This window comes from Pelobates fuscus, chromosome 10, assembly GCF_036172605.1.
Source record: "Pelobates fuscus isolate aPelFus1 chromosome 10, aPelFus1.pri, whole genome shotgun sequence".
Taxonomy (NCBI): Eukaryota; Metazoa; Chordata; class Amphibia; order Anura; family Pelobatidae; genus Pelobates; species Pelobates fuscus.
Genome location: NC_086326.1, coordinates 28,921,513 through 28,941,396, shown reverse-complemented (window position 1 = coordinate 28,941,396; position 19,884 = coordinate 28,921,513). Strand labels below are relative to the sequence as shown.

Sequence of the window (19,884 nt, the reverse complement as noted above, 5' to 3'; positions counted from 1 at the left end):
TTAGCTAACCAAACCAGGAAGTAACATGACCAGTAGTCTGATTGACAGCCATGGGGGTGTAACAAGGTTCATTTATAAAAAGTGCAAATCTGCACTTTTTCTAAACTCAAAAAAAGAGGACACACTTCACAAATAAAGCATATCAGCAAGACAAAGTCATTTAAGAGTCTGGAGTGTTGAATTTATGTCACAAAGAATTCAGGCTACCGTGGGGGCAAATTAGTTTTCTACCCAGTAACATCTCTTCCAACTGACTCTATTTAGTAGGGACAGTCCTTATTTTGGGGCCAAATCCCTATGTCCCACTTTTATCCCCTAATATCCCTCGTTTGTAGGATCTTCATATTGTGTGTAGAACAGAGCTCCACAGCCACAATGGTCACTGTAATGTAATAAATGTGTTTAGAAATCAGTCTGTATAAATAAGATGCGTTGTTCTTGATCTAAATTACATTTTAGCTGCATAAATTGTTTTTAGTAATTCACATAATACCAAACCAAATACCCCTAAAATGAAAGTGTCCCTTCTTGTCCATTTTGCTATGTTGGGAGGTATGCGGTAATATACAAAAAATATACCAAATAAGACTACTGAGTGGGTATTTGTATATGTGTGTATGGATTACAAAATAATACACAACCATGTATTTGCATGTTACCTTTTACTTTCTGTAATTATCAGTTTTGAATTTTCAGGAATTCAAAGTGAACTTCCAAAATAGCAGAATAAAAACGCTGAGGATTTTTTCAAATCTAAAATTGATTAAATTCGCACTTTTTGTGTGAATTCTTCACATTTACCTAATTATTGGGTGAATTTCGTTTTAGCTTTGATGTACCATGTCACCAACAGCAATAAGAAAGCTCTAATTTTTCATGGTTAACATCAACACCTTATTGTGTTACACCACGGAGGAAAACATTAAACTGTCCAAATAAAGGTGTGTTTTCCAAGGCTTTCTTAACATTGTAGTTCAGTGATATGAGTGCTCAGATAAGGGCATAATGGCTTTATTTTAGAGTAAAAATGCTTCTTACTTGAAAACCTATTTGTAATCTGATTGTTGACAGGTTTTCATTAAAGAAATAAAGTAACAACGGATTAAAGGGACACTAAAGGCACCCAGACCAATTATATATTTGCAGATTAACAAAATTACATCTACGGACGGTTAGTATACAATACCTGCCATCAACTGAAAGAATATGAGAAAGAATAGGATAGTAAATTGTTAAATCATTCTTACTTGCTAATGTATATATTCTATGGTATGGTCAGCGTGACTTGTATATTTAATGCACTGTTTGTTTAAGAAGGCGTGTTAGCATATTGATAAATCTATATTTACGTTACAATGTCAAGTCATGCCTCGAAGCATATAATGGACAAAACACACCTTTAATATATTTCTCTACTATTTCTTTTATTAAAGAATATATGAAATATATTGAATATTCATTTTAGAATATTTGTAATAGATTTAGATGACACAAAGTGTTTTGTTCGGTTAAAACTCAGACAAATTAGACGTGCACCTGCAATTAATGTAAAATGTCATCATGTAGCTTTTGTTCTGATCTACAGTATTTGGGTTATTCACCAGCGTACCAGTTGATGGGAATTTCAAAATTAGTTTAAAATGTAAGGCCAGAATAATCTAAATGAAAATAAAGCTGGCTTCAGTGAATTTGAAAATTAATTTGAAAGTACTTTTGAGTTCCCTGTTTAATAAACAATTGTTTAGATATATACATGGCTCAGGTAAAAGTGATCAAATTAAATGGTGTTCGACTCTAGACTTGCACCTTCAGTTTCAAACAAAATCCCGACTCACGTTCAAATTGTCCGAGTTCCTTTTGACTCAATTGCCATATGGACGAATCACAGAGCAAATGGAACAAACATTGAATGAGCCGTTTTGTGATTTGGAGTTCTGTCTGCGGATGATTGATGGTTAGGGAAAAGCCATTAAATTGTATTTGAGATTAAGTAAGAGGTGACTAACAGAGGGGAAGAAACGGAATATCAGCAGTATAAATTATATATACGTTATAAAGTACAATCACAATTTCTATTATATCCTTGTTATAAAGTCCAGGCAAGGTCACTTCAAATCCGAAGGTACATCTAGTAAATATCATATTTATGAACTCCAGACATCTTCTTTTGCCTTGTGTCTCTCTCCTTGTGATCGAAAAGCAGAGCATAGTTCTAAAGGTGGTGCAGTCACCATGGAAACCAGTGGAATCAATTTGAGCAGGCGATCGTATGCTTTTACTAATCTATCACATTGTGTCACTTCATGTTTACCTGTCCTATGACACTGCATCAAATGATGTAACACTAATTTAGGAGTTGTTTATCTTATGTGTATTAAAGCTGTTACTGGCTTTAATATAATTTATATTAAATTAACTTTAATATCATATGATTAATATCCATACGGTATATCATTTATATTTCCAGAATATTTTGTATTTCCATATTATGATTAGAGTAATAATTTCACTGAAGTTTACAGAGGAACAGTCTGTTTTCTGCAAATTACACCACTAAATAAAACATTTGTGTATGATGCTCAATATTCAATAATGTATTAAAGATTTAGCAAATTACGTCACATAGTTAAGTCCAGTCAAAAGCAGAGCAGAAATAGCATTGGAAGAGGAGATATAGAAACACTGGGGTTATGTATAAAAACGGACGTGACGTTGTTCATGCCAGAATTGTAGTTTTTTTCTTTTTTTTTTTTTAAGTTTTTTATTGCGGATGTCAGGTGAAAATAATACGTCATATACAATATCATTCTCCAAAGTTTGTGAACAAGGAGCAGTTATACAGTTGACATAGCAAGAAAATACTGTACATCCACAGTGTTCTCTTTTTTCTTTTGTTTTAGCTAACAAAACCTAACAAAAAATGTAAAAATCAGAAAAAAAAAAAAATCAGAAAAAAAATGTAAAAATCCGAAAAAAAAATAAAAAATACAATTAAGCGGAGACAACAGTTACGTCCAGTTCTCTTGGTTAGTTAATGTTCAGTTGATGTAGGCATTATTGCTTTATCGCTGTCTGCAACAATGTGTCACATCAGACCGTATAATAAATAGGTGTGTCTGGTTAGGGTTTGTTGGCTAGTAATGTGTGAAGAGATTAGACAGAGTGGCCATCAATATGGTAACAATATGGTAAGTATATCTGATTTTCAAGTCAGAATACATTTCCTGGCAAAGATTTATTTGTTGGTTAGTGTCGCCAACCAATCCATTTTGAAAAGAAATTTGAGTTTAGATAAAAATAATTGTAGCATGGGAGCGTTCGGCTGGTTCCAGACCTGCAGAATGGCCTTGCGTTCAATAGCTGCGATTATGAGGAAGAATAGTTTATTAGTTAGGAGTTGACCTTGGATAGGTCCCAGGAGCAAGAACACCTTATGGGCATGTTCCCATTCATAAGGTATGTTTTTACCTCAGCCCAAAATTATTGTATTAGTGTGCACTCCCACAGACAGTGATATAAGTCGGCTCTTGTGTGTGCGCATTTGAAACAGGTTCCTGAGTCTTCCCTAGATAGTAGAAGTAGTCTGTGTGGTGAATAATAGGCGTAGTGAAGAGTCTTTAGAAACAGGTCTCAGTAAGAGACGATAGGCAGAATTTGGCATTGGGCTTGGTGCACCCTCAAGATGTCTGTAGGAGTTATATCAGAAAGTGTTTTTTCCATTTTCCCATGCCTGTTTGAAGACCAATCCAGTCTGGAGTGTATCGTATGAACATGTAGAGTTTAGAAGTGGAATGAGTTGCTTGTGTAGTGGAGCACAGCATGGTGTCTAAAGGGTTCTCCCAGTCCGCTTCTGTGAAAGTTTGAGTGATAGAGTGGTAGTAGTGCCACACCTGGAGGTATGCAAACCATGGGGCTCTAAGGTCCGGGGATCTCTCCCGTATCTCCGCCAGCGTTAAAAATCTTTGACCCGTGTGGTCTACTAAGGAGCGGAGAGTCGTGACACCCTGGTCTGCCTACAACGGAAAGGGATAGTCGGTACCCGGGGCAAAGTTAGTGTTGCGAGTGAAAGGCAGTGATATTAAAGGGTGAGCTCCCATCTTAGATTGGGCTTGTTTCCAGGCCCTGATTGGGGTACGTATAAGTGGGTTCGTGAGGAATTTTTTTGAGAGGAGGTGGTGTGGCCTGTGCAGGAGAGCCAGCAGTAAGTCCGGCTCCGCCAGGAAGGACTCCAATGGCAACTCTGAAAATCTATGCTGGTTTTGTATCCAATCCAGTGCACGTCTTAGTTGCACTGCTAGGCTATATTCCTTAGCATTTGGCAAGTGTTTTGTTTAGTTTTCTCCATTTTTTTTCCATTTCAGACATGTATCTGTCTGGTATTATTTTTGCTGATGCATCTGTGATTCAGACTTGGTACTCTTGTCATCATAAATATCTCCTAAAATGTATTAAGTGTTTCATGTTAAACTCCCCATGTCCCACCCTGACCCTACCCTGATAATTAAATCCTATTGTGAATTCCTGTCTGTCAGTCTAGGTTTCACAGCTTGCTTTGGAGAGAGAGAGAACTCATCTTACATCCTTTATATTACAAATATTTTTTTTAAATTCTGTTTTGGGGAATTCTATATGTTCATCTTGTTTCCTCGTCTCCTCTACCCTGTCCCCTCCCCTCTCTGTAACTGGATGTGAATTATGCCCTTGTTGATTATTACACACTATATTCAGAGAGGAGAAAAAAATAATAATAAAAAAAGAAATACAATAAATAAAGAAGGATTTAGGGAACGAGAGGGGTCTCGAGAGGAACTTTGACACTATAGGTAGACATTTCTATTTTGTTTATTCATGTATCCCAGTCTTCTGTTTAAGTATATCTGTTTCCTAGGTTCACCAAGATACCCCTTTCCATTGTTGCCTGCCATATGACTTGTGTGATTAATTCTTGGGTGCATGGGATTGTTCCTGTATTCCAGTTTTGTGCTAAAAGTAATTTAGCTGCCGTGATAATATGTAGCGTTAACATTTGTGGTTTTTTTTGTCATTTTTGGCCAGTTCAGGTTTAACAGGACCACTTCAGGTTTTAAAACTAATTTCATTTCCGTTATTTGATAAATTACATTGATTACATCTCTCCAAAATGTATTTATGGGTGTGCCTTGCCACCATACATGGATCAAGTTGCCTTCATTAACTTTGCATTTTCAGCATCTATCTAAAGACTCTGGGAAAATTTTCTTTAAACGTTTAGGTGTCAGGTACCATCTGTTTGAGAGTTTATACTGTGTTTCAGTAAGGTTTAGGCAATGTATATATTTTTCTAATTTGTCTAGGGAACTTTTCCACTCTTCTTCTGGTATATGTACTTGCAATTCTTTTTCCCATTTATTAATCAGGTTTGTCGTGTCTCCAACTATATATAACCTTGGCGCATTTTGCCAACAGATTTTTATAATTCTTTAGTTCAAGTAGCTGTATAAGACTTATATTTTCCTCCCTCTTGTTTTTAAGGAGGTATTCTGCTACGAAGCCTAATTCGTAGATAATTAAAGGGTTTCTTTTAGGGGGAATATTATATTCCTCCATAATTTGATTGAAAGACTTGATTTTATGTTCCACTAGTATGTTTTTATGTTACCCCCCTGGTTGTCCAAGTATCTATTTTTATTTTATCTAACATATCTGGCATGATCGAGATTGGCAGCACATCCATTATTCTATTTCTGAGTCCTATGTTAGTTGTTTATTTGTCCCACCAACTTGTTAATTCTTTGAGTATCTGTGATTTAGTTTGTGCCTCTTTAATAAAGGTTATCTAAGACCCAAAATAGGTTTCTTACCCCTGTTTTATCTTGCATGGGAAAATTGTAGATCCCTAGCTGGCAAAGCTTTGTTGGACAACGGACGGAGATCTACAATTTGGCCACCCTTGCACTGGAGGGGGGACAAAAAAGAAAACTCACCAGGGCCATCTACATTAGTTCTGCCACTGGACATGTTGCTCAGTCTTTATGAAACTGCAATATAAATATTATATAACAATATTATTATTGTAAGGAAGAAACACAGTTTGAACTATGTAATAATATAATATACCGGTATAAATAAATTAAGGAATTTATATTTGTAGTGCAGAGGACAATCATATAGTACTGTGTTAAGATAATTATAAAATACCTACAGTAAAAGCTTTAATAAGATTAAGACAAACACTGCAGTATTAGTGTGACATATTGGTTTCATATTTGTTTAAGGCTTTTTAAAAATTAATATAAACACTGAACTGTAGTGAGTAAGGCATACATTTAGCAATTTTTATTACAGCCCTCTATAATTTGAAGTATGGTAAATAAACCGATAATGAATGTTGGTAAAAAAAAAAAAAATTAATAAAAAATAAAAAATTCCCAAACAACCACCGGCTTCAGTTATTAACCCTGACATCTTGTTCCTTCAGGCAAGTCATGGGGGTAAAGAGGGGTATAGAAAGATTACAAAAACTATTAGGATTATGCACTAAAATCTGAATTTCAACAAATAAAACATTCAATTTTATATTTTTGGATTTTAAAATTATTTAATATTTTTGGACAAACTTTTAAAATAATTAATATATTTGTTGATATTTTTTTTTTTTTTTACATAAGGATATATACAAGTTTCTTATGCCCCAAAAGCAATTAACAATCTAACCCGAGTACAGTGCAGTTTGAGGGCAGTGAGATGAAACATGAACATATTTTGAAATATAATAGTTGAAATATCAAACATATATAAGGAATAATCATGGTTGAAAGAAGTGAAACGTGTATAGACATTGGCTGATCAGATAATAGTAAAGGCAACCTGGGTTGGGAGTCCAGCAGGCAGAGATATATGCTCACCCTTGCAAGAAAACACAGGCCGAGGTGGTCAGGTGAGAATTCACCTGGCCTGTGAGTCGGTGCACGGGGGCTATGCAGGGTAAACTCCAAGTCGTGGTACAGGAACAGAAAAAGCAGGAGAATAGTCGTGGGAAGCCAAAGGTCAGAGGATGCCAGAAGTCAGAATCAATGAAACAACAAGCCGGGGTCAAGAGATACACTGGAGAACAGGAGACAGCAAACCGATAACCAGAGTCAAGGAACTGACACTGCCTTCTAGGAGAGGCAGTGTTTTATACCTGGCTAACGAGACTATCCACAACAGGTGTACCAGGAGTAATTCCAAATAATGTCCAGCCCCCAGTGCTGGATACTAGACAGGGCAGGAATGAACTTCCAGGCAGAGAGTAAGAACCAAATGTGGTTCAGAGGCACAGAGACACAGACCAGGAATGCACAAGGCCTCAGGTTCAAGTCTCTTCCAGGGCGACCACGTCTCGCTGTCTGTATGTTGCAGTGATAACCGTAACAATATCAGGTTACTCTAGCTATACTGCACCCTACAATGTAATACAAATAACATAATAAAAGTACTAACAGAGTACATAGATAGAATACGCATATGGGTAAACCTATAGATAAAAAACATATCTCTATGCGAACTTGATATGGCTATAATAATCATTGGCTATTACTGAGATCTATAATACAAGCAGCAGTACTTCCCTAGCTGGTAAGCTGACACTCAGCCAATGCACACGTTTGGAAAACAGAAAACATGCTTGCAGTGGGCTTGATAGGTAGCGATGCCAGATGTGTGAGGCAGGGAGTCCCTCCAGTCCCAGGCCAGCATCTGTGAGCCACAGACTCAAGGGTTTTAGGAGTCAAAGTCCATTCCCAAAAGGGAGAAACAGAAGGTCCAGATGGTACAGTGTCTGTGGTAGCGGTCGGTCCTCTGTCTGTGTGATTGATGCGATGGGGCCATGCCCTTGTCAGCCCCTGGCCCAGGTAGGATAGAAACATAGGGTATGTGTGCTCAATGAAAGGGAATTCCTGAAGGAGGCCCATGCGCCACCCAGCTCTCGCTCTCCATCTCTCCCTCCAGAGGATGTTGCTGTGTGGCTGATTGTCCCACCTTCAAAGAGGCCCAAAAGTGGTTAAATATCTCTTCCAGCCACCTCAGTGAGTGTGCAGCAAGATGGTCAAGATGTTCCAGCCCAGGCTGTATATTTTCAGGACCACAAGGATGAAGCACCATTGCCATCTTTTTTATTTTTTTTTATATTCTTTATTTTTATTGTGCAAAGGGAGGTACAAACATATCTGTAATGCCACAATAACAGTTACAGACCTTTCAAAGCTGACAATCTGTGACATAAGAGTACAACTGCACATTTTTTAATAGTTAGAATATCGCTGAGTAAGTTGGAAGATTAGTTAATACGTTTAACTATAGCAAGAGATGAGATTCGCAAGAAGTAAATTGACATGACGTGCATAGTAGCTTCAAGAGTTATAATAAGTTGGAGACAGGAGTCTAACACGCTTGCTTGAGTAGCCTTATACCCTACGACATCTTATACATTTGCCAATCGCTTAGTGGGTCTGAGCAGGCTGCTCTTGGGCTGGAGCCGCAGTGAGACAACAATTTTAAAACAGTGCTAAAGCATTGTCATTACGGGTTAATACATTCTATCTACTCACAGGTCTGGATCTTTTTAAAACATGCTGGCTAACACAACTGAAACAACCGTAATATCTGCTTGTTAGGAGTACTGAAACTAGACAAATAAGCACCGCGCAGCGTATAGACTTAGGAGTTACATATTATGAGAACCACTGGGTCGCAATCGGCTGTATGGGCACCTTACCACTTGTATATAGCGCGTAGTACATTAGTGAGAGGACAAGACATTGTATGTGTCAGTAGGTATTAGAGAATGGTTGGGGAAGTAGCTCACTATATTAGCTGTTATGTGGAGTACCAGTGATGGCACTACACAGAAGAGAAAAGTGCCAGTATGGCATAAAAATAAAACAAGAGCTTGTTTCTCATCATGGGTCTGAAATGTCTGGAGTGCCGAAATAGCTGGCACCAGTGGTACCCAGTAGTCAACCAACCCCACATATGGGCCACAGCAGGAAGGCAGTCTCTGTATCAGTAACTGATCTCCTTCGCACCCTGACACCCCGATGAGGATGTAGCTTGGCTTTATGCAGGAGTACAGAGTCCGGTCCGCAGTGCCACAACTTAACACCTCCTTCAGCTCGGGTCCTGAGGGGCTCTGGTGCCCCATGTCCAGGCTTTTCACCCTTCCCGGTGGGTAAACAATAGACCTGCAGGGACTCCAGAGCGCGGCGATCCCTGTAGGTAGGTGGTCGGTGAGGTAGGCATTGATCTGCATGGACCCTCTGTCCAGATGTAGGCTTGTGTACCGCAGTGATTGGCAGGGTCGGTGGTGTGGCGGCAGCGGCTTTGGCGAGCTGCCTGGTGTTGATCCTTTGCCAGAATGCATGGCAAATCGCGTTAAATTTGGCATCGAGGATATCCCTCCATGACTGGCCTGCTGGGCTGTTTTGGATGTGGGGCTGCTGCTGCTGTGCGGCTGCCATTTTGGTCCCACCACGCGGTCTTATACTCAGTTAAGGGCAATGCCCGTGTTGCAAGCGTTGCAAGCAGGTAAGTGCTCCCTGTGGGTACCGGGATGACCCCCACCGGTCCAGAGGGGGGGGGGGTAGTGGAGCCCCAGAGCCCAGGGGCCGCAATGAGATGCGCACTACAAGGCAGGAGATTGACCGCCTCTCTCCACCTTCAGGCTGTCAGTCTCGCTAGGCCACAGTGCCAGACGAGGTCTTCTTCAAACAGATTAATTTTGTTGAAGTTGGAATTGAACCACCAGCGGTAGTATTGGTTTGCTATGAGTGTCTAACTTAGTTTTTCCAGGATTAAAGCCTCATATTCTGAGATACGGCTCGAATTTTGCAGGAGCTAGTTGAAGACACGTCCGGCCATCTTGGATGTCAGGCCCCGCCCCCAATCTCTATTGCACCATTGCCATCTTGTGCGCGGGAGCTGTGTCCAGCCTCTAGCAGGTACAGCAACAGAGAGTCTCATTGTCTTGTAGAAGCCAGTGATAATCCCCACCAGTCAAGAGGGGTGAAAACGAGACCAAGATAAGCCTGTGTCACATGGAGTGGGAGATCAGTTGGTTCACCAGGGCCCACTGAAAACGCAGATAATTAGCTCTGACTACAATCAATCCGATCAAGCCGAGGTACCTCAGTAGGTTCCAGGATCAGGTTAGTCTCAAACTTTGGCGTTTTTGCTGGCTGGTAGTCAGTGAAATTAAGCGTTTATGCATTAGCGTTAAGCGTTAAGCGTTTACGCCATTAAGGTCAGGCCACGATATGTGAGGAATCTCTGATTTCCACAGCCAGAGTATGGCTGTTCAGCAGGACCCCTGACTGCCTTGGACCTTCAGTAGAATACCAAACTGCCCAATGGTCAGTTCACCCCTTATATAATAATAATCTCTCCAAAAAAGAACATGGCCGCACGGCACAAGTTTGCAAGTTTGCAAGTTGCATCTAAACAAACCATAAGACTTTTGTAACAATGTGCTTTGGACAGATGAGACCAAAGTGGAGATGTTTGGCCATAATGCACAGCACCATGTTTGGTGAAAAACAAACCGCATCTCAGCACCTCATACAAACTGTCAAGCACGGTGGTGGTGGGGTGATGAGGTGTTGGGTTTGTTTTGCAGCCACAGAACCTGGGAACCTTGCAGTAATTGAGTCAACCATGAACTCATTATTATTATTATTGCCATTTGTATAGCGCCAACACATTCCGTAGCGCTTTACAATATTATGAGAGGGGATTTAACTATAAATAGGACAATTACAAATAAACTTACAGGAACAATAGGTTGAAGAGGACCCTGCTCAATCGAGCTTACATTCTTTAGGAGGTGGGGTGTAAAACACATTAGGACAGGAATTTGCAATCAAATAGGGTGGGCTGCCCTTTAGGAGAGGGCAAGAGACAGGTATGTGAGGTAGGGGTTAGTCTTGGAGGCCATAAGCTTTCCTAAAGAGATGGGTTTTAAGGCACTTCTTAAAAGATGCAAGACTAGGGGAGAGTCTGATGGCGGTAGGCAGGCTATTCCATAGGAAGGGAGCCGCCCGCGAGAAGTCCTGCAAGTGTGAGTTGGCCGTACGAGTGCGGACAACGGACAGGAGGTGGTCACGGGCAGAGCGGAGAGACCGAGAAGGGACATACCTATGGATCTGTGAGGAGATATAAGAGGGGCTAGAGTTGTTCAGTGCTTTATAGGTGTGAGTTAGTACCTTGAATTGACTCCTATAGCATAAAGGAAGCCAATATAAGGACTGGCAGAGGGGTGAGGTGTGAAAGAAACGACTAGAGAGGAAAATCAATCTAGCAGCAGCGTTCATTACGGACTGTAGGGGTGCAGTACGGCTATTGGGAAGACCAATCAGGAGAGGGTTACAATAATCCATGCGGGAAATTACTAGAGCATGGACAAGCTCCTTGGTAGTATCTGGTGCAAGAAAAGGGCGGATGCGGGCTATGTTTTTAAGATGGAATCTACAGGATTTGGCAACATGCTGGATGTGAGGCTCAAAGGTGAGACCAGAGTCAAGTATGACGCCTAGACAGCGCGCTTGTTGGTACCACAAACTTGAAGGGAGAGCGAAAGAGGAGGATTAGTATTAGGAGGAGGAAAGACAAGGAGCTCAGTTTTTGAGAGATTGAGTTTCAGAAAGTTGGAGGACATCCAGTCAGAGATGGAAGAAAGGCAAGCAGTGACACGTTGCAGGACGGCAGGGGAGAGGTCCGGGGAGGAGAGATATAGCTGGGTGTCATCAGCGTACAGGTGGTAGTGGAATCCAAAAGAGGTAATAAGTTTGCCAAGAGAGGCAGTATAAAGAGAAAATAGAAAGGGACCAAGGACGGAGCCTTGGGTGACTCCAACCGAGACAGGGCAAGGGGAGGAGGTATCATTAGAAAAGGAGACACTGAATGAGCGTTGGGAGAGATAAGAGGAAAACCACGAGAGGACAGAGTCACAGAGACCAAGCGATTAAAGAGTTTGAAGAAGGAGAGCATGATCAACGGTGTCAAAGGCCGCTGAGAGGTCAAGAAGAATTAGTATGGAGTAGTGGCCTTTGGATTTAGCTGCGATTAGGTAGTTAGTAACTTTGATAAGGGCAGTCTCTGTAGAGTGGAGAGGGCGGAAGCCAGATTGAAGGGGGTCAAGGAGAGAGTTGGAATTGAGGAAAAGAGACACACGGGTAAAGACAAGTCTTTCCAGAAGCTTTGAGGAAAAAGGGAGCAGGGATATGGGACGGTAGTTAGAGAGGGTGGATGAGTCGAGGGATGTTTTTTTTAGTGTAGGTACTACAGTGGCATGTTTAAGGTCAGCAGGGACGATGCCAGAAGAGAGCGAGCAGTTGAAGATGTGTGTTAGAGAAGGCACGAGACAAGTGGAGAGAGATCTGCTAAGGTGAGATGGGACAGGATCAAGCGGGCAAGTGGTGGGGCGAGAGGAGCAAAGAAGAGCAGCCACCTCTTGGTCAGTAGCTGAGGAGAATGTCTGAAGGGTAGGAAAGGCATGATCTATGTGTGATTGAGAAACAGAAAGGCAAGGAGGGGAGAATTCTTTCCTTAGATGCTCATCTGTATACCAAAGTATTCTAGAGTCAAATGTGTCCATCTGCCTAACTGCTAAAGCTTGGCCAAAATTGGGTCATGCAACAGGACCATAATTCAAAGCACACCAACATATATCTACAACAGAATGGCTGAAAAAGAAAAGAATCAAAAGTGTTACAATGGCCGAGTCAAAGTCCAGGCATCAACCCATTCAAAATGCTGTGGTGGGACCTAAGAGAGGTTTTGCTGGCATAAACAAATGCAAAACCAGAGTGGGACAAAATTCCTCCACTACGATGTGAGAGACTAATCGAGTCAAACAGAAAACACTGACTTGGTTATTGAATCATAAGGTGTAATTAGAATTTCACACCTGGCGTCTCCATTTTGGCTTTATTGTTTTTAAACAAATCATGACACTGTTTAATATGTCATGTGGTGTTGTATTTACCTAATTTTAGGACCTGCTAAGGAACACAAATTTGTTATGTCCTGATATGTAAAACCTCAGAATTCAAAGAGGATGTACGTTCCTTGTTCCATGACATTATATAGGCAGCAATCAGTGCTGGGCTACGGATACTTTGTATTCCCTCCCCAGACATGACTGACTCTCAGAAGAGTTTGGGAAAAGGTAAAGCCAGGCAGGATTCTTTTTTTTTTTTTGTAATTCTTTCTTTTATTGAGTGGTTGAAGCATTTTATAGTACGTGTTACATAGAAGATAGATTATATGACAAGATAACAAAATATGTATGATACAGATACACATTTGATTAGTTGATCTCTGAGTTTGTCATCGGTGCATGGTTTGTTCCAGGGAACAGTAGAGTACAGTATGTCTGGGGGCTACCAGGCAGAACAATTTAGCACCGTTCTAGCGGTTCCATGCGTTTTTACCACTCATTTTATGTAAATTACAGGATTATTAGCAGGTTAATCACCATTTCAATACACAGTTTAAGCTTAATTGTCAGGTGGATGGGAAGGTGCACCCGGTTTTTGTCTAATGTGTGTTATGTCTTGTTGTGTGGGGTGTTTTTTATGAGCTTCCGTGGTGAACGGGATGTGGTGAGTGGGTTCCTGCTGGTGCTGTGCCAGAGGTCGGCAGGTCGTCTTGGGTCGTGCCTTCTGACCACCTAGTGTGGGGTTCTAGTCTTGAGGTGGGTAAGTCAGTGGTGCGGTGCATGTACGTGGGTGTGTGCGTGGGGGGGGAGGGGAGGGTGAGAGGAGGAATAAAGGGTTAGTCTGTTTGTGTTTCAGTGTTTGCGTAATAACTGGCAATGTGTGCCATAAAACATAGAATTAAACAGAAACTATAAAAAAGAACATGTTATAACCGTATGCTACAGTTCGATCTGTAGGGTGCCACTGGTGTGTGGCTCGTTGATTGGTGTTTCTTTGCCGCCGACATTGGAGAGGTGCACTGAGGTAGTGCCATCAATGCAGAGATTAAGTCACTGAATCCTGAGCCTGAGATGTGTTCCAGTTCCGAGATGGAACAAAGGGTGTCACATTAGGTATGTCCCAGTGATGGTGTGTTGCCGGTCTCGTTGGGTTTCCAGTGTCTCTCGTTAGGTCTAGGGCTGCGAGGAAAGTGGGGGCATCCGTTGGGGAAGTCGCTGTGTGTATCTTTCCTTCCTTGAGGACCGTTAGGGTTCGGGACGCGGACCAGCGGTAGGCCACTCCTGCCTCCTGCAACTTAGTTGTGATGGGTTGCATAGTCTTTCTCCAGAGAAGGGTTGCCCTAGTGACGTCTTGGTAGAATGTGAGCTGGTGTGATTCAAAGTCCATAGGGGCCCTGTCTTGGAAAGCCTTCATAAGCTTTTGCTTATCCATGAGGGTTTGGCATTTGAGGATAATATCCCTGGGCGAGCTCGTTGGGGCGCGCTGGGGTCTATTGACCCTGTATGCTCCATCCAGCGGGATTAGTTTAGCTTGTTTGGCGGGTAGAGTTGTGGCCATCAGCCGCCTAAGGAAGTGCGGCAGCTCCTCCGCGGTCACTGCATCAGAGACTCCGCGGATTTTTATGTGCTTGCGCCTGCTCCTGTCATCCAGGGTGTCCACTCTGTGTGTCAGAGAGGAGTGCAGAGTTTTCATTTGTTGCACAGTGTCCTCTAGGGCTGCCAGGCCTTGCTTTATGTCGATCACATCTTCCTCCGTGGCTTGTACACGGTCAGTGACCGCTTGCACTTCTGTTTTAACTAGGGCAATGTCAGCGTCAAACAACAGCTTGATTCTATCGTAAAGGTCTGCAATGTCCTTTTTAGTGGCGTGTGCAGGGTTGTGGGACTCAGTTGTGGCGGCTGTCGCTGCGCCTGGTTGAACGCTTTCGTTCCCGCTCCCCTCTTCAGTCTCCTGGGTCTCTATGGCGTCTGAGTTAGCTGGGGGAGTTGAGTGCCCAGCCGTTTTGGGCCTGGAGCATTTGAGGAGTGTCCCTATGTCTCTCGCCTCTTGTATGGGCGCCCCTGTTTCTGTGTTTATCGACCCATGTTTGCTATGTCTGGGTGTTTTGATAGGGGTTTAGGTACTCACTCCAGTCCGCGAGGAGCTCGGCGTGGTAAGTTGCGTCTCTCAGGCTTCCAGACCGAGGCTTCTGGCTTCTTGCGGGATGGCGCTGAGGTCGATCCGAATCGGAAGGGCATGAGTCGGTTCAGCAGGGGTTCCCCTGCCTGCTATATGTGTTTGTAGTTGGCGGCTCGAAGTTATTTTCACCGTTTTCGGTGGTTGTGGAAGTTCAGGTACGGAGCTGTTAGAAATGGCGTCTAGGCTGTAGCGGTGCCAGGCCACGCCCCCCAGGCAGGATTCTTGCAGTTTCACTTTTTTTTTAAAACAACCATCTGCAGGTTGGCTGTGCATCATGGGTAATATAGTTTTAAATATCTAAGTTGCTAACTGTTCCTATCACTTTGCATGATCCCATACCTCTTAAATGCCAGGTGTTACAGGTTTATATGCATTGTTACTAACAAAACAGAAAATGTTTTTCAATTCTAGCAAAACAGCTGTGGTTTAGTTTATACTTTATACTTTATTTTTTTATTTTTTTTGTTTGCTAAATCCTGATCTCGTTTGGGCAGGGCCCTCTTCACCCGTTTCAGAATGGCAATCATGTTTTGTTTGAAATAAATCTTTGTCTGTTTTTCTATTGGCGATATATGCAATGTTCTAATTGTGAGTGGTAACTGAAGAACAAAATGTACAACACTGAATAAAGTACTGAACTTGCCACTATAGCCGAGATGGAGAATTGGCAATCAGACTTTCAGTTTACTGCACGTCATCATTGACTGAACAAAAAAACAATGTCTTGTAAGTTAAATACTGAGTTTTTATTTTAGGCTCCCCTGCCCCAGGACCAGTTCCTGAAGGAAATCTTCGTCTCTACAGCATGAGGTTCTGTCCATTTGCCCAGCGAGTAAGACTGGTTTTATTTGCCAAGCGCATCAAGTAAGCAATTCAAAAAGACACATTTTCATAGTAAGGAATCAGGGTGCCCTATGTGTCCATTTAAATAAACCGGTAATGACAGAACTTGTATTTTTTATCAGTTTATAAATGCAGGATTGGGTCTTTGATACAGGTTGTATCCAATATCAGAAAGGTGTCTTTATCAAGTTTTTTCCAAACCTATCCTCAGGACCACCCCATACGCTACAGAATCTGTTGGCGCTATATAAATGGCAATAATAATAATAATAATAATAATAATACACAGGTGTTAACCAGAGATACAATATTTCCCCCATTCTGTACACTTTGAGGACAGAACAATGCACATGGACCTGCTGTATACAGTACAGTGGAGGAGAGTTATCGAAGTGTTCTGATGTAATAACTGGGGTCATTACAATGGAAACCAGCAAGCCCATTCCATTAACAAATTTAATGCCCATTTGAAATTTGCACCACTTTTTAGAACAAAACACTCTGATAAATCTTCTCCATTGATTTCACTGCAATGATATTTCCTAATAAATATACAATTTGTTAAAAATCTAACAAGTATAAACTATAAATAACTATAATATTGTCTTTACTTAGTCTGCTGCCTAAACATTTTCTATATAATATTATGCAGGAGCTGCGGTTGTTTTATTTATTTATTTATCCATTTTTTTTAAAATTCTGCATTCTATTAAAAAGGCAATACTGTTTCATTAAACGTGTTAAGTTCTCAAGAAGACTATTTTTCATTTTGGTCCTAAATTCTCAATTGTTTCTGGTATTCATTTACACTGACACATTTACTCCAACTTTGTCTTTTTATGTTCACGGAGTGTTCCTCACCCCCAATGTTCCCCATCCCCAATGACACCTATTATTGTATGAAAAAATCCATTGTACTTACTAGAGTTTATTTTTAGGTATGAAGTCATTAACATCAACTTAAAGAGTAAGCCAGACTGGTACTGGGAGAAAAACCCATTGGGCCAGGTGCCGACCCTGGAGCTGAGTGATGGAGAGGTCATCTACGATCCCACTATAGTCTGTGATTTTTTGGATGAAGCCTATCCTGGCAAGAAGCTAACCCCTGCAGACCCAATCAAAAAGGCAAAGGAGAAGATGATTTTGGGGTTTTACTCGGAGGTAAGCATGCTTTAGGGAATTGTGTGATATTTGCTCAACATCGAGTGTTAACATCCTCCCCATTGTATATTCTAAGGGCTAGTCTTTTATAATAAAGGATGGTACAGTATATAGTTTTTACTTTTCATGAAATCTGTGGAGCAGTGTCGTGATTCAGTCGAAGTGTTCACAAAAAACAGTTTGGCGGGAAATCATCGGCAGACAGACAGCTTGCTCAAATCATTAATTTTGATCTCAAAATGGCTGACTCAGATATCAAAGTTAAAGAATTGGAAAAGCGTGCTTCAGGCCAAGCATTTGAGCTTATTCTGAGTCCTCCATCAACGGATGCAGCTCCTGATCTTTCAATATCTTCTCCAAAGAAAAAGGAATGCTCATTGGAAGAAATTCAGAAGAAGTTGGAGGCTGCAGAGGAGAGAAGGAAACTACATGAGGCAGAGATTCTGAAACAACTTAATGAAAAGCGTGAGCCTGAGAGAGACGTTCTGCAAAAAGCAATTGAAGAGAATAATAACTTCAGCAAAATGGCAGAAGAAAAGCTTACTTCAAAAATGGAAACTAATAAAGAGAAAAGAGAAGCTCAAATGGCTGCCGAACTGGAGAGATTGCGAGAGAAGGATAAGAAAGTGGAAGAAATTCGAAGGGGAAAATAGTCCAAAGATGTTTGTGAAAACTGAGTCATTTTGTGTCAGTTGACCACAGCATTGCAAAGCTAATAATCCCCCCTCCTGAGCTTTGTTCTGCAGCAGTGATGTAAATCCAGACTGTCACATTGCAGCTCTTTAGCTGTTGCATATCACTGGTTAGATCACAAGTCTAACAACTTAAAGCGGCACTGTCATGCCGAATTCCGTTTTTTTTTTAACCCCCCTCCCGCCTCAACTACATCCAATCGACCCCCTAGTCACCCCCAAATGCCCCTATGCCCCCCACATTACCTATTTTTTATTCTTTATTTTCTGCCCGATCTTTATTCAGGGCGCCGCCATCTTTGTGTGGGTAGGTGAAGTCCCTATGGGACACGTCATCTACCCACACTACACAGACTGTGAGATTCCCGCACATGCCCAGTGAAACACCTGGACATGCGAACGGGAATTTCACCTATTCATTCATTCATCAGACAGACGAATGAATGAATAGAAAAAATCAGACGAACAAACTAACACTGAGTATCAGTGTTAGTTTGTTCGTTCAGTTTATTACAAGGAGGGAGCTACCGGCGTGCAGCTCCCTCCTTGTAATATGTAACTATAGAAGCGGCAGGGAGCAGAGCTCCCCACCACTTCATAAGCCCCCCAGGTCCCCCCCTCACTCTATGGGGGTCAATATGACCCCCATAATAGCACAAGGGAGATTAAAATCTCCCCAATGCCCCTACTCGCTATATCGCGAGTAGGGGCATGTCCACTAAACAGTGAGCAGCCTGTAGCTGCTCACTGTAAAAAAAAAAAAAAAAAAGGGTAATAAGGGGGGGACGGGGGGCCTACTGTCCTCCCCCGCCGGCCCCCACCCCTGGACGGCGGGTGGGGGCCATAATGGGAATGAGGGGGGACCTACTGTCCTCCCCTCAGGCCCCCACCCCTGGGCGGCGGGTGGGGGCCATAATAGTAATAAGGGGGGGGGGACCTACTGTCCTCCACCCCCCGGCCCCCACCCCTGGGCGGCGGGTGGGGGCCATAATAGTAATAGGGGGGGGGGGGGACCTACTGTCCTCCACCCCCCGGCCCCCACCCCTGGGCGGCGGGTGGGGGCCATAATAGTAATAAGGGGGGGGGACCTACTGTCCTCCAGCCCCCGGCCCCCACCCCTGGGCGGCGGGTGGGGGCCATAATAGTAATAAGGGGGGGGGACCTACTGTCCTCCAGCCCCCGGCCCCCACCCCTGGGCGGCGGGTGGGGGCCATAATAGTAATAAGGGGGGGGACCTACTGTCCTCCAGCCCCCGGCCCCCACCCCTGGGCGGCGGGTGGGGGCCCTAATGGAAAAAAGGGGGGGGGGACCTACTGTCCTCCCCCCGGCCCCCACCCCTGGGCGGCGGGTGGGGGCCATAATAGTAATAAGGGGGGGGGGGGGTCTACTGTCCTTCCCCCCCCCCGGCCCCCACCCCTGGGCGGCGGGTGGGGGCCATAACGATAATGGGGGGGGACCTACTGTCCTCCCCCCGCCCCCACCCCTGGGCGGCGGGTGGGGGCACTAAGTAAATTCCCCCCCCCCCCATCAAGGTGACTAGGGGTGCCCAAGCCCCTAGTCACCCACCCCCCACCCAAATAAAAAATGCCCCTTCCTACCCCCCTCACCCTAAAAAATAGTGAGGGGGGAATAAAATTGCTAACCTGTAAAGTAAAATTAAACTTACCATTCGACGTCTTCTTTTTTCTAAAATCTTCATTTTTCAGCCCCAAAAAAGGCCAAATAAAAAACCATCATAGCCGTCGAACTAAAAATAAAATAAAAAACCCGTGCGCAAAAAAAAAACCCGACGAAAAAGAAAAAACCCGAGCGCACACAAAAATAATCCATCTTCACCCATGGAGGGCTCCGCGCAGACTGAGCTCCGCAGGGCGGGGCAAGGCTTATAAAGCCTTGCCCCGCCCTGCAATTAGCCTAAGAACACTCTGATTGGTGGGTTTAAGCCAATCAGAGTGCTCTTTGTCATTTTACAAGCGTGGGAAAGTTCTTTGGAATTTTCCCACGCTTGTAAAGTGTCACAGAGCACTGTGATTGGATGGCTTGAAATCCATCCAATC

The 19,884-nt window shown here is 42.8% G+C and overlaps 2 protein-coding genes across 3 annotated transcripts in view; both read left to right on the top strand.

Moving 5' to 3' along the window:
* LOC134575300 (glutathione S-transferase omega-1-like) overlaps nucleotides 1-19,884 on the top strand; it is a 51,056-nt gene that overhangs the window by 21,589 nt on the left and 9,583 nt on the right. The window contains exons 1-3 of one of the 2 annotated variants that reach the window (XM_063434565.1): nucleotides 13,126-13,180; nucleotides 15,887-15,995; nucleotides 16,913-17,135. In XM_063434565.1, the coding sequence (XP_063290635.1) occupies nucleotides 13,150-13,180; nucleotides 15,887-15,995; nucleotides 16,913-17,135 (363 nt within the window). In that variant the 5' untranslated portion in view covers nucleotides 13,126-13,149. Of the gene's footprint in view, nucleotides 1-13,125; nucleotides 13,181-15,886; nucleotides 15,996-16,912; nucleotides 17,136-19,884 lie in introns of those variants that run through there. The other variant, XM_063434564.1, reaches the window with a different exon arrangement.
* On the top strand, nucleotides 17,328-17,819 carry LOC134575301 (stathmin-1-A). The gene has a single exon (XM_063434566.1). It carries the CDS (start codon nucleotides 17,375-17,377, stop codon nucleotides 17,786-17,788), a length of 414 nt encoding a protein of 137 aa, XP_063290636.1. The 5' UTR covers nucleotides 17,328-17,374; the 3' UTR covers nucleotides 17,789-17,819.

What these genes read in the sequence shown, in the direction of transcription:
- LOC134575301 (XM_063434566.1), top strand. Translation starts at nt 17,375, where the DNA reads ATGGCTGACTCAGATATCAAAGTTAAAGAATTGGAAAAGCGTGCTTCA.